Below are 13406 nucleotides of genomic sequence, written 5' to 3'. Positions count from 1 at the left end.
ATTTATTACCTTTAGGGACAAATATAACAGGATAAAAAGCTAATAACATATTATCAGGTAGAAACTGTAGATAAATATTTTTATTAGGTTTGTAGTTATTCAGTAGTCTATCTATTCAGTGTGTATCACTAGATCTCAGGGATTTTTAAATGACTTTTTTTAAAAAGTTGACTAAATGTTAATCCTGTAATAACTTACACTCTTAATTTGATTAATAAAACATATATTTCCAAGTTAATAGGTGTGTCCTGCCTCATGATGATTGCATATAAAACAGGACCTGAGGCAAAATAGTTTTCATTTGACAGGCCACCTGATTTGTGTCTTGGATAATTGATTTCATGATATAAAGATGGGATTTATAGTGTACTAATGATGCCGTAGTTGACTGAAGCTCCTTCTAATGAATTCCATGAAAGACCATAATTATTTAATATTAGTCAAGTTTTTGGGAATCACTTTCTTAACTCAGTCTGTAGAAGCTTTAAAACAGAGCTTAGCTATGCCATGCATTAGAAAATTAACCAAAGAAAAAAACATGTGATTCCAACTCAGTAAAGAGGGAGATGTCACATGCTTCTTCCCCCCCTACCCCCCCAATATATCCACACACTTCCTTCTTCCTGACTTCTGGATCTTGTTTTGGTATCTGGTTTGGTGGTAAGGGTAGATTTTTTTTTAGTAGTTTTAATGATTAAAAGTGGGGAACAGTAAGAAGAGCTCAAGGTTACTTTTACTTAAGAAAGCTTTGCTCTCCTACATGCAAAAATGGAATATAATCAATTTTTTGTTGTAGAATGTGACACCAAAAATAGGGATTAGAGAAAGTATTTCTAGAGGACAATTCATTGTATAGAGTTTATTTTTAACCAGATTAAGTAAATATTCTCTCACAAATGATTTTCTAGAACATGGACATAATTTTATTTCCAGGAAATAAATGATATTTATGGCATAATTTTACCTGTGGTTATAGAAAGTTAAGTTTCTATCTACCTTGTGTTCAGTTAGAAGTTCTAAACTAATAGAACCATAAATAATGAGGTTTTTCTGTATTAAGCTATCTCTGAATTTGTTTGTCAGTTGTTTTAATGCCATAGGCAATATTAGATTAATTATTTATTCTCCAATTCAAGTTATGTGCAGAGTGCCCTGAAGATCTTCAGGACAGCAGAAGAATGTAGATTGGACCGTGATGAGGAAAAAGCCTATGTACTGTATATGAAATATGTAGCTGTTTATAATCTTATCAAAAAAAGACCTGATTTCAAGCAGCAGCAGGTATGGGTTTTTTTTTTTCTGTTTTCTGTGATCAACAGTTTTTATTAATAGGTACTATCAAATGCCTATAATTGGTTATTAATTTTTGAGCATATGTACACTATCAAATTTCAGAACTTGTAGCATCAATTTTGTGAACATGAATTTTAATAAATACATGAGGTAGGAGAAGGCAATTCACATGTCAAATTAATTTCATTTGCAAAAGTGTTGCTTTGGTTTAATCCAGGTTGATAGTAGGCTGTGGACTTTTTTTTGGTTACTGTTTTAATGAAAGTGTACTAGGTTTTATGGAAGGAATTCAGTTTTTCTCATCAAGTAAATGTGTGTTGGCATATTGCTTTCATGAAATCCAAATTCAATTATAAGTAACTCATTGTGTTATTACTTATATTTTGTTGTAGCCATTCTAAAGATAAATTTAATTTACTTAATATTTTTTGTGTTTATTGGACAAAAAGTGCACTTAACACAGTGCCTGCAGGGTGCATAAATGCTTAATAAATGCTTGTTGATTGATTCAGTGGTTTTCTTCTGTAGGACAGATAGTATTCCTCTATTATTTTGGGAAGAAAAGCAGGCTAAATAAAGTGACGCAAAAATACATCCATACTTGAGCTGAAGTTGCATTAGTTAGTTAAAAATAAGAAGAAAACAATAGAGAATAGATTAAAGAAATAGGAAGGTTGTTAGGGAAACTTTATCCTGTATTAGGGATTATTACACTAGTTGAGAGGAAGATTTGCTATTGTCTGTTTAGAAGATTGTTTATAGGTTACCTGTTTTGGTAGAGAACACATTGGAAAGCCAATGTTGATGACTGTTCTCTGCCTTTAACATCTAGTTGTTTTCATCAAAAGAAACATCAAGTTTTCTTCCTCCAAATATCTTTGTCTGCATAGAACATTGAAAAAATGTGATTGAGTATCATTAAGATAACTACTTTGTATATTATTTCATGGCTGTAAATCTTTTTTAGATTTTTCGTTTTGATTAGTACCTCAAATTCATTCTAATGTAAACTAAGTTTTCTGGAGGAAAAATGACTTAAATGCATTTTTGAATTATTTTTTAGTCTCCATATTAATGTTTTTATGATATATGTTAATATGATATTGTCTTAACAAGAAAAGACTTACTTCTATAAACATTCCCTCCCTTTTATTTTTAGAGAATTTGGAATTTTTGTTTTACTTCCAAATGGTAGTAGTATGGTACAGAATTGCTAGATTAGATTAGGAAATTTGGTTTTGAGTCCTTGTTCTGATACTATCTTGTGTGAGTGATTCTAGGCAATTCCCTTTATTTCTGAGCAAACTAATGTCAGTTTCCTCATCTATAAAAATGAAATGACATAGTATTTATCAAGGAATATTGTTGTGAAATAAGGACTCCATAAACTTAAAAGTGCTTATAATCGCCATGGCTTTTTATAAGTAGGCTGCACAAATCTTAATTTGGAAGAATTTTTTTATTGTTTTCATTTGCTCTTCCCAGGATACTCCTCTTTCTCCCCCTTTCCCCTCTCCCAGCCTACCTTTCCCAGTAGTACTCTTTGCTAGGAAATGGCATTGGCACACATAATAAAAATATATACTAGGAACATTTAGGTGACTCAGTGGACAGTGCTCCAGGCCTGGAGTCAGGAGGACCTGGGTTCAAATTTGACCTCAGACACTACCCAGCTGTGTGACCCTGGACAAGTCACTTAACCCCAATTTCCTAACTCTTACACCTTCTACCTTGGAACCAATACTTGTATCAAAAAATTTTGTTATAGAAAACTTTCTACTTACTCATAGAAAGTAAAATTAATTAGTAGCATTCTCACACACAATATAATGCTTAAAGGAGAGAATTTAATTTGTAGTATTCTCACAGATAATTCAAAGTTCTAAACGGAGCCTTAATGAACAGAAAAGGTGCCTTACAATCAAAATAAGATCAGCATTCATTATTCAGAGGATTTTTTTAATCATAGGGAAAGATGGAATTATCTTTGGAACACACTTTAAATGTTTTAAGTTTGAGTTAATGAAATGTATATATTAAGAAAATATCTAAGAAAAAATTATAAGTTATAAGGACCATATTGTAATGTGGTTGTTGGGATAGACTGTTATCTTCTGGGGAATCATTGACCAAAATTAACATTATAGGATAATTTTCCTATGATTTTAGGACTACTTTCATTCAATGCTTGGACCTGCAAACATCAAAAAAGCTATTGAAGAAGCTGAAAGACTCTCTGAAAGCCTTAAACTCAGGTATATACATTATAAAATCTATAAAATAATTAAAATAAGATAGGTTGAAATAGTATTTATAATTCATCCCATCCACCTTTAACCTTGAATATGATCTTTAACATTTAGAAATAATTTATGGAGTATAGAAATTCAGATCTATACTTAATATTTATCCTGCCATGTTCTTACATCCTATACTATCATGTAGGGATCTTTACTGAAATTAAAACCATATTTGAGAAATGAAAGATTGTTTAAATAAACACTACTGTACTGGACTCAGTAACTTCTCCAATGTTCTATCAACTTTAAATATTTGTCTTTTAAAAAAAAAAAGCTTTTCAGAAAACAAAATTATGATTTGCACAGTAAACTGTACTACATTGCTGGATGATTGAATGATCCAAGTTGTTCTCCTAGGCATTCCCAAGTTGTTGTTGGTTATATTTACTATATTTTTTTTTTTTGCTGAATTTAGATGTACTTAACACCTTAGCAAGAATAGTGAAAAATAGGAAACCATCTAAATTCTGTTCTCACTCCATCTACCTCCCCAAATTGAATGTGTCACTTACTCTAGTATAAAAAATTTTCATTAGTTAATACCCTGCTCAAAAGCCTTCAGTGATCCCCTATAGCCTCTGAATTAAAATACAGATGGGTTAGCTTAGCATTCGAGACCCTTCCTGCAGTTTTCAATAGAGGAAAGATGATATAGTGGATGGAGTATTGGAATTGAAATCAGACAAACCAGGAGTTGCATAGTTAGCTTTTCGACCCCATCACTTTCTCTCTCTTGGCCTTCATTCCTCATCCAGAAATATGAAAGCTGCAGTGAATGGTCTTTCAGGTGCCTTGCAAACCTAAATCTGTGTTCATAATAATGATATTTATTTCCTTTTACTCTCCTGCATCAACTCTGCATTCCAGTAAGGATTTGTCCATTTCTTACCTCATGCTTTTGCACAAGTAGTCACTCTTGCCAGTAATGTACTCATTCCTAACCTCTAAGCACCTCCAGGACTTAGAATTCTTATTATTTGAGGTCTTAGCTCAGGGACTATTTTATCCATAGACCTTTCCTACTGCCATTCAGTTTGAGCTCTTCCTCATTCCTTTGCTTTTACTATTTATGTATCCATTGTATCTTTCAATAAAATGTAAGCTCTTATGGGCAGAAGTGTTTTACTTTACCATTGTCTTACATATAGTTGGCACTCAAATGTCTGGATTCAATTTATATGTTGTATTATGGTTTTATTTTTCATCATCAGATTTTTTTTCAAAACAAAAGGATATAAAGCTTTATAAAATAAAGTGTTTTAGATTGGTTTACTGAAACAAAAGAATTTTATTTTTCAGATTTAAAAATTGTGGAGTTATTTTTGTTTCACAGTTCAGTTTGAACTCAAGTTTATACTTTTAAGTTCTTCAAAAGTTTGTGCAAATCAACGGCTCAAAAAATATAGATAATGACTTATTTTCCCACTGACTTCTAATTTCGAATGTGTGAGATTACAGGAGGAAAAACAGTGAGCCCACTTTAGAATTTTAACATTTACTTCAAGGAATATCCTGCCTTGTAGGTGCATTGTTTAGACGTATTTAATACTTTCAAAAAACAAAAAATATATTGTAATCTTAGCACTATGCCCACACCGAATATTTTTCTAGGTTTAAAAGAAGTATACACATAGCAGTATGGCATAGTAAAGCCCATTGAATTGGAAATTCTTCTTAACTAGTACTTGAAAATATAAACAGCTATTACCTACAGACACTTTGCTAAAGAATACAAAAGAAAAAGAAGATGCTCCCCCTGCATGTTAGGATCTTATATATGAATTTGTTTTATTAAATGTTTATTGACTTGTTGACTAATTCCAAGTTCCCAAGTTTTTATCACTTTAACATGTATCCCACATAAGAAGATTTTGCTCAATTCCTTGGGTGTAGTCCGAAGGGTTCTTCACTTTTTTTTCTGTCATGGGCCTCCCTCCCCATACACTCTGGTAAAGTGGACCTCTCCACAGAATTATGTTTTAAATGCATGAAACAAAATACATCAGATTATAATAGAAACCAGTTTTTGAAATATAGTTATCAAAATATTCAAAATAGGTATGATCCCTGCTCCACAGCACTAGCCCTAGTTCCTTTCCTTTCATTTTGGGTGTTTTGTGCAGGGCTTTGTTCACATTCATTGTATCAAAATATCTCCACTTGGCATTTCTTTGTCTTTCAAAGCTTTTGAATTTTCTTTTTATCCAGAGCTGTCATGGAGAATGAATCCTACTATGTAATTAGCTTTCTCTGGTAAGATGAAGAAAAGAAGAGGCTTTGAAGTTCCCTGGAATTTACATTTTCACTTTTTTTTCCCTTTGAGAGAAATGGAGAAGGAAAGAGTTTCTCCATTCCACATTTTGGCCTAGACTATGCTAAGTTTCACTAGAAAGGAGGCAACTCATTCTTTTTTTTTTTTTTTTTTACATTTTTAAACCCTTAACTTCTGTGTATTGGCTCCTAGGTGGAAGAGTGGTAAGGGTGGGAGGCAACTCATTCTTACTGCCACAACTAAAACTTTCTCTACCATGTTTTGCAGCTTGGCTGAAGGCCAAGATTTTTCTCAGGAGGTCTAATTAAATGCCTTTCCTAGATGATAATGAGTGTTTTTTTAAAATGCTGATTGAAGGTTCAGAATGATAGGGCAACTTTAGGCATTCTGTATTCTTTCTTTGACCAGAGAACCCTTAAGTTTTTTTGTTTTTTTTTTTTTTAAATTGTTTTTTTTTTAAACCCTTGTACTTCGGTGTATTGTCTTATAGATGGAAGATTAGTAAGGGTGGGCAATGGGGGTCAAGTGACTTGCCCAGGGTCACACAGCTGGGAAGTGGCTGAGGCCAGGTTTGAACCTAGGACCTCCTGTCTCTAGGCCTGACTCTCACTCCACTGAGCTACCCAGCTGCCCCGAACCCTTAAGTTTTGTCCATATTTCCACCTTTTGCTAGTGCTTGGGGGAACCAAATTTTGTGTCTTTTTATTTTCTTTTGCCCCATTAGATAGAGAAAGCGCATCCTCTAGAGGCAGCAAGGTGGCTAAGTGGATTGAGAGCAAGACCTAGAAATGAGAGGTCCTGGGTTTAGATCTAGCCTAAGACACTTCCTAGCTGTGTGACCTTGGGCAAGTTACTTAGCCCCCATTTCCTAGCTCTTACCACTCTTATGCCTTAGAACCAATACATAGTATTCTGTGTGCCCAAATCAATACATAGTATAGAAAGTAAAGTTTTTGTTTTAAAAAGAAGAAAGAAAGGAAAGAGTGAGGGAAGGAAATGTGGACAGACTTGCTTTTCTTTCCAGGTTAAATTAGGTCAAGAGTAGCATGTCCTAATGCACAAAGAGTTAGCATTCATGTATAAAGGTCATAGAACTGGAAGGAACTTCAGAGTCCATTTAGTATGACTCTTTCATTATATAAATGAGGGAGCTAAGTCTTAGACAAGTTAAATGGCTTGCCTAAAGCCATAAAGGTAGTGTCAAAGGTGGGTTTTGAATTCAGGACTCCTGACTCCAAAGCTAGCACACACTCTACTATTTTATGCTAGATACCATCTAAGTTGTTGATAAAAATTATAGTTTTAAATTCTTCCTTTTTTACAAATATGCTCTGACATAATTTAATAAAGAGGAAAATACAAAGGAATTCTAATTCAGTGACTTGTTATTAAGAAGGCATAACCTGGTTATTTATTGATTTTTGATCCTACACAAACTTGTACTATGGGAGAACTTGTTGCAGTTTGAAAACAGCCCAAATATTTCTTGTCTGTAGCTTTAGTCTCCTTTGTGGTTGCTCCTCTTCCATGAAACACTTCAACTTTTTCTTCTGGCTATTTATCTAAAGAGAATTAATAAGTATAGTGGTTTTTTTTTTACAAGTTCTCTAAAGAGATTGCTTTCCCTAAAAGTTTTCTCTGACATAAAGAATTCTAAGCTCAGTTGAGCACTAATAGTGAAAGACTAGATTCTATTTCAGGAGTATCTAGGTTATTATTGCTGTTGTATTAAACATGAAAGTGAATATCCTATTCATGGCAGAGGTCAGGTCAATTAAACTTTGAGATGTGTCTGCAGTTTGTAATATAACTGTGAAATTTATTTTCCAAAAATTTCCAAGAATACATTTCTTAAATAAAGCGAAATATAACCCATATCCCAATGAGAATGAATTTTAGACCAAAGGAAAGAAACGTTTATTAAATACCTACTATGTTCTAGGTATGTACTAAGTGCTTTCTGAATTTTATCTATCTCATTCTATCCACACAACAAGCCTGTGAAGTAGGTGCTATTATTGTCCCTATTTTTAGTTGGCAAAATTGAAGCAGCTAGAGATTAAGTGATTTGTCCAGGGTCACAGAGCTAGTAATTGTCTTAGGTGGGACTTGAATCTTCCTGACTCCAGACCCAGGGTCTATCCACTGAAATACCCAGTTGTGCTAGAGGAAACTTTTTTCATGCCATCCAGCAAGAGTAGAAAAGAAAAACAGAGGGTTTGAGGAGCCAGAAAGGGGGGGAGAGAATAACTTTCACTGATATGCTAAATATCTTAACATAGGATTTTTTTTGCTGCAAAAAAAACAAGCCCATAGAATAAGAAAATGATGTATAACAGTAAAAATATGAAGCTCAGATAAAAATAAATCAAAATTATATTAAACATATTGTATTATAAATCACATTGCAGTTAGAATCTGCAAAATGAAACCTTAGAAATCATATTTTGTGTGGCAGCTGGGTAGCTCAGTGGATTGAGAGTCAGGCCTACAGACGGGAGGTCCAAGGTTCAAATCCGGCCTCAGACATTTCCCCATTGTATGGCCCTGGGCAAGTCACTTGACCCCCATTGCCCACCCTTACCACTCTTCCACCTATGGGCCAATGCACAGAAGTTAAGGTTTTTAAAAAAAGAAAAGAAAAGAAATGAAATTATATTTTGTGGGATGCTTTTGTAAGATTTTTTTAAAATTGTGATTTTTAAAAAAAAAAAATACAGTGTATTCATTCCAAGGCAGGAGAATGGTAAGGGCTAGGCAACAGGGGTTAAGGGACTTGCCCAGGGTCACCCAGCTAGGAAGTGTCTTGAGATCAGATTTGAACCCAGGACTTCCCATCTCTAGGCCTGACTCTCAATCCTCTGAACCACCCAATTGCCCCATTTGGAAATTTGCCATTAGATCTTATTTACTTAAAGACTAATAGAAATAAAAATATTTTTAAAATAATTTTTTGTTAAAATATGTGAGCCATTTAACATTTGTAAATAAGAATAACAAAAACTTTTTGAAGATATTCTTTTATCACATTAAAATAAAATCCAAATGGCCACTTGATTGCAACAAGCCATATTTTTTAAAAAATGTTTTCCATCTTAGAATCAATACTATGTATTGGTTCCAAGACAGAAGAATGGCAAGGGCTAGGCAATGCTAGATAAGTGACTTGCCCACGGTCACATGGGTAGGAACAACAAACTATATATTTAAAATAATTAATTCAGGAAATTTATAACTTGCCATAATATAATAAAACTTTATTATTATGTCCTCAAATCACAGCAGTGAGTGTTTGTATTGAGTAAGAAGTTTATGGAAAAGCTTGGCTCATGGCATAAATTTGCAAAATTGTTGTCATGTTGAACTAGAATTACATTAAAATATAATTCAATCTCATTCTTTTTAAAAAATTTTTTAAATATTTTTTTAGAAACATTTTCCATGGTTACATGATTCCTGTTTTTACTTTCCCCTTCATCCCCTTTCACTCCCCCATATCCAATGCACATTTCCACTGGTTTTAACATGTGTGATCAATCAAGACTTATTTACATATTATTGATAGTTACATTGGTGTGGTTGTTTTAGTGTCTACATCCCCAACCATGCCTGCATCAGCCCATGTGTTCAAGCAATTGTTTTTCTTCTGTTTCCACTCCTGTAGTTCTTCCTCTGAATGTGGGTAGCGTTCTTTTCCATAAATCCCTCAGAATTGTCCTGGATCATTGCATTGCTGCTAGTACAGAAATCCATTACATTTGATTTTACCACAGTGTATCAGTCTCTGTATACAATGTTTTTCTGGCTCTGCTCCTTTCACTCTGCATCAATTCCTGGAGGTCTTTCCAGTTCACATGGAATTCCTCCAGTTTATTATTCCTTTGAGCACAGTAGTATTCCATCACCAACATATACCACAATTTGTTTAGCCATTCCCCAATTGAAGGGCATCTCTTCATTTTCCAGGTTTTTGCCACCACAAAAAGCACAGCTATAAATATTTTCGTACAAGTCTGTTTATCTATGATCTCTTTGGGGTACAAACCCAGCAATGGCATGGCTGGATCGAAGGGCAGGCAGTCTTTTAGAGCTCTTTGGGCATAGTTCCAAATTGCCATCCACACCCTTAAGTAACACTCTTCCACCTAGGAGCCAATACACAGAAGTTAAGGGTTTAAAAAAAAACAAAAAAACAAATTGCCATCCAAAATGGTTGGATCAGTTCACTACTCCACCAGCAATGCATTAATGTCCCAATTTTGCCACATCCCCTCCAACATTCATTACTCTCCCCTTCTATCATTTTAGCCAGTCTGTTAGGTGTGAGGTGATACCTCAGAGTTGTTTTGATTTGCATTTCTCTAATTATTAGAGATTTAGAATACTTTCTCATGTGCTTATTGATAGTTTTGATTTCTTTATCTGAAAATTGCCTATTCATGTCCTTTGCCCATTTATCAATTGGTGAGTGGCTTGATTTTTTATACATTTGTTTTAGCTCCTTGTATATTTGAGTAATTAGACCTCTGTCAGAGTTTTTTGTTATAAAGATTTTTTCCCAGTTTGTTGTTTCCCTTCTGTTTTTGGTTGCATTATTTTTGTTTGTACAAAAACTTTTTAATTTGATATAATCAAAATTATTTTATATTTTGTAATTTTTTTTCTTACTCTTGCTTGGTTTTAAAATCTTCCCTTTCCCATAGATCTGAGAGGTATACTATTCTATGTTCACCTAGTTTTCTTATAGCTTCCTTCTTTATATTCAAGTCATTCATCCATTCTCAATTTATCTTGGTGTAGAGCATGAGATGTTGATCTAAACCTAATCTCTCCCATATTGTTTTCCAATTTTCCCAACAGTTATTGTCAAGTAGTGGATTTTTGTCCCAAAAGTTGGGCTCTTTGCATTTATCGTAGACTATCTTGCTGTTGTCACTCACCCCAAGTCTGTTCCACTGATCCTCCCTTCTGACTCTTAGCCAGTATCATATCGTTTTGATGACCATGGCTTTATAGCATAGTTTAATATCTGGTACTGCTAGGCCACCTTCTTCATGTTTTTTTCATTATTTCCCTTGATATTCTTGATCTTTTGTTCTTCCAAATGAACTTTGTTATAGTTTTTTCTAACTCAGTAAAAAAGTTTTTTGGTAGTTTGATAGGTATGGCGCTAAATAGGTAAATTAATTTGGGTAGAATGGTCATTTTTATTATGTTAGCTCATCCTACCCGTGAGCAATCTATGTTTTTCCAATTGTTTAGTTCTCAATCTCATACTTAATATGTAATTTATAGTTCTTTGGTTTGATTACAATCTATATAGGTTGATAATTTTATATGTCATTATTTCGTTGAAAGAGACTGATTTGGGGGCAACTCAGTAGTGCAATGGATAGAGCACCAGGCCTGTAAGTGGGAGGGCTTGATGACCTTGTACATCTTCTTGCTGTGTGACCCTTAGCAATTCACTTAACTCCAATTGTTTGGCCTTTGCTACTCTATTGTCTTAAAATAGAAAGAAGGTACAGATTTTTTTTTTATAGCCTGATTTCACATGGATTCAAAAACAATTGACAAATGATGGTACTTTGATCATACCAGATCTCAAGACTATATAGACTAGCCTACAAAATGACCAAAGAAACTAATTGAAATAATGACATTGCAGCAGCATACAAAATATACCCACAAAAATGAATAACTTTTCTACAAAGCAATAACAGAATCCAAGAGTAAATAATTGAAAGGGAAGTCTAATTCAAAATAATTGCAAAATGCATCCCATATTTGGAAGTCAGTACGTCAAAGCCCGTTCCCGACTTATATAGATATAATCATAAAACATTCCTTAAGACAATTCTAAGGGACTTATGACAGTGAATGCTATCAACCTCCAGAGAAAAACCTATTAGAGTCGAAATGCAGATGAAAGCATATGATTTTTTCATTTGTTTGGATTTATGTTTTGGGGTTTTGGTTTTATAAGAGTACTCACTTAAAACTGAACAATATGAAAATATGTTTTGCGTGATAATATAGGGATAACCCAGATCGAATCTCTTGCCAGCACTGGAAGGGGGAAGAGAAGAGAGTAAGGGAGATAAGTTCAATCATATAACTTAGGAAAACCTATGTGGAAATTTGTTATTACATGTAATCTTCAAAAAAAAAATAAGTTTAAATTATAAAACATTCCTTAAAGAAATAATGACTGGCATAAGTAACTGGAAGGATTTTTTTAAAGTCTTCATAGTTGGGTTGTGCCAATATAATAAAAGTGACAAAACCTACTGAAATTAATTTATAGATTTTGTGTTGTACCAGTAGATAAAATAATAAAATTCATTTGGTGGAATAAAAGATCTAGAAAAAAGGAAAAAAAGGGGAAAAGTAGGAATGAAACATGGTTAGCATTTACAGACCTCAAATACAGAAATAGGCAAAATACTTATTAAGCTAAGTAGATAATCATGATCAGAAACTATTTGCAGCTGGTTCGAAAATAGAACAATGGAATAGAAAAGACAAGGAGGAATTATAAATGATATAACTCAGTAATCCAGCATTTAGTAAACCTGAAAACATAAATTACCTAAGAATGAACTCTCTATTTGACAAGAAATTGATGGGAAAACAGGACAGCAGTCTGGCTGATAGATATTGAATTTTGTCCAATACCTTATATCATATACCATAGTACAATCAATATGGACTTGTGACCGTAATATTTTAAAAAATCATATCATAAATAGTTAGATAAAAACCATATAGTCTTTAAAATTGTAGCTATTATGAGTATAATACCAATCTCTCGCACAGCCTCTTGTGCCTTCTTATTCACTCTTCAATAATTAATAAAATTTTTTTGTAGTGTTTGCTTCATTTGTTTGTGATTGCTTCACATGGTAATAGCCAATTAATGTCATAATTAACAGAGACAATTGATGGTACTAACACCTTCCATTAAATAAGTTTATTTTTTTCCTTCCTCTTTTCTCATTTTCCTTTACAAATTCTTCTTATCCTTTTGCCCATGTTTAGTCATAAGCATTGGTTGACTCTCTAGCTGACACTTAGAACTAAAAAAGATAGGCGGGAAGCCCCCTGATAATACATTATTTATTTGATTACAACAGCTAATAGTTATAAAGTTTAAGTAAAGAAAGGATCCAAACTCTTTGGATATGAAAATAAAAAAACCTGTCATGTTTTTCAATAATTAATGCTACGTACATGAGATGAAGAGTCCTTTATCATCCTTCCTCGACAAATAACTATAACAAACAATAATGTACAACTAAACCACAAACAACCAAACACCTCAAGGAGGAAGCCTATGCAAGAAAAGAGAGTAAAAAGAACCTTAAGTAGTTTCAATTGGGAAAGCTCTGGATTTTCCCTCAAGATAGCTGGGAAATTGAAATTAAGCCTCTCTCTCTCTCACTCCATTCCAAGACTAGTTTGTGGCTTGAAACAATACCGTCAGAAAGTACATGTGATTTAAACTGGAAAAAGGAGATGGAGACCAAATCTTTTTTTTT

The 13406-nt window shown here is 33.4% G+C and overlaps 1 protein-coding gene across 2 annotated transcripts in view; it reads left to right on the top strand.

Annotated features, from left to right (window-relative positions):
• The window catches only part of USP8 (ubiquitin specific peptidase 8), a 67187-nt gene that overhangs the window by 16677 nt on the left and 37104 nt on the right, over positions 1 to 13406 (top strand). For both annotated transcript variants that reach the window (XM_044665174.1, XM_044665173.1), the window contains exons 3-4: positions 1137 to 1281; positions 3463 to 3548. In XM_044665174.1, coding sequence (XP_044521109.1) covers positions 1137 to 1281; positions 3463 to 3548 — 231 coding nt within the window. The remainder of the gene's footprint in view (positions 1 to 1136; positions 1282 to 3462; positions 3549 to 13406) is intronic.

The sequence above is a fragment of the Gracilinanus agilis genome, chromosome 2, assembly GCF_016433145.1.
Source record: "Gracilinanus agilis isolate LMUSP501 chromosome 2, AgileGrace, whole genome shotgun sequence".
In the NCBI taxonomy this organism is placed as follows: domain Eukaryota; kingdom Metazoa; phylum Chordata; class Mammalia; order Didelphimorphia; family Didelphidae; genus Gracilinanus; species Gracilinanus agilis.
This window is presented reverse-complemented; position numbering and strand designations above follow the sequence as displayed.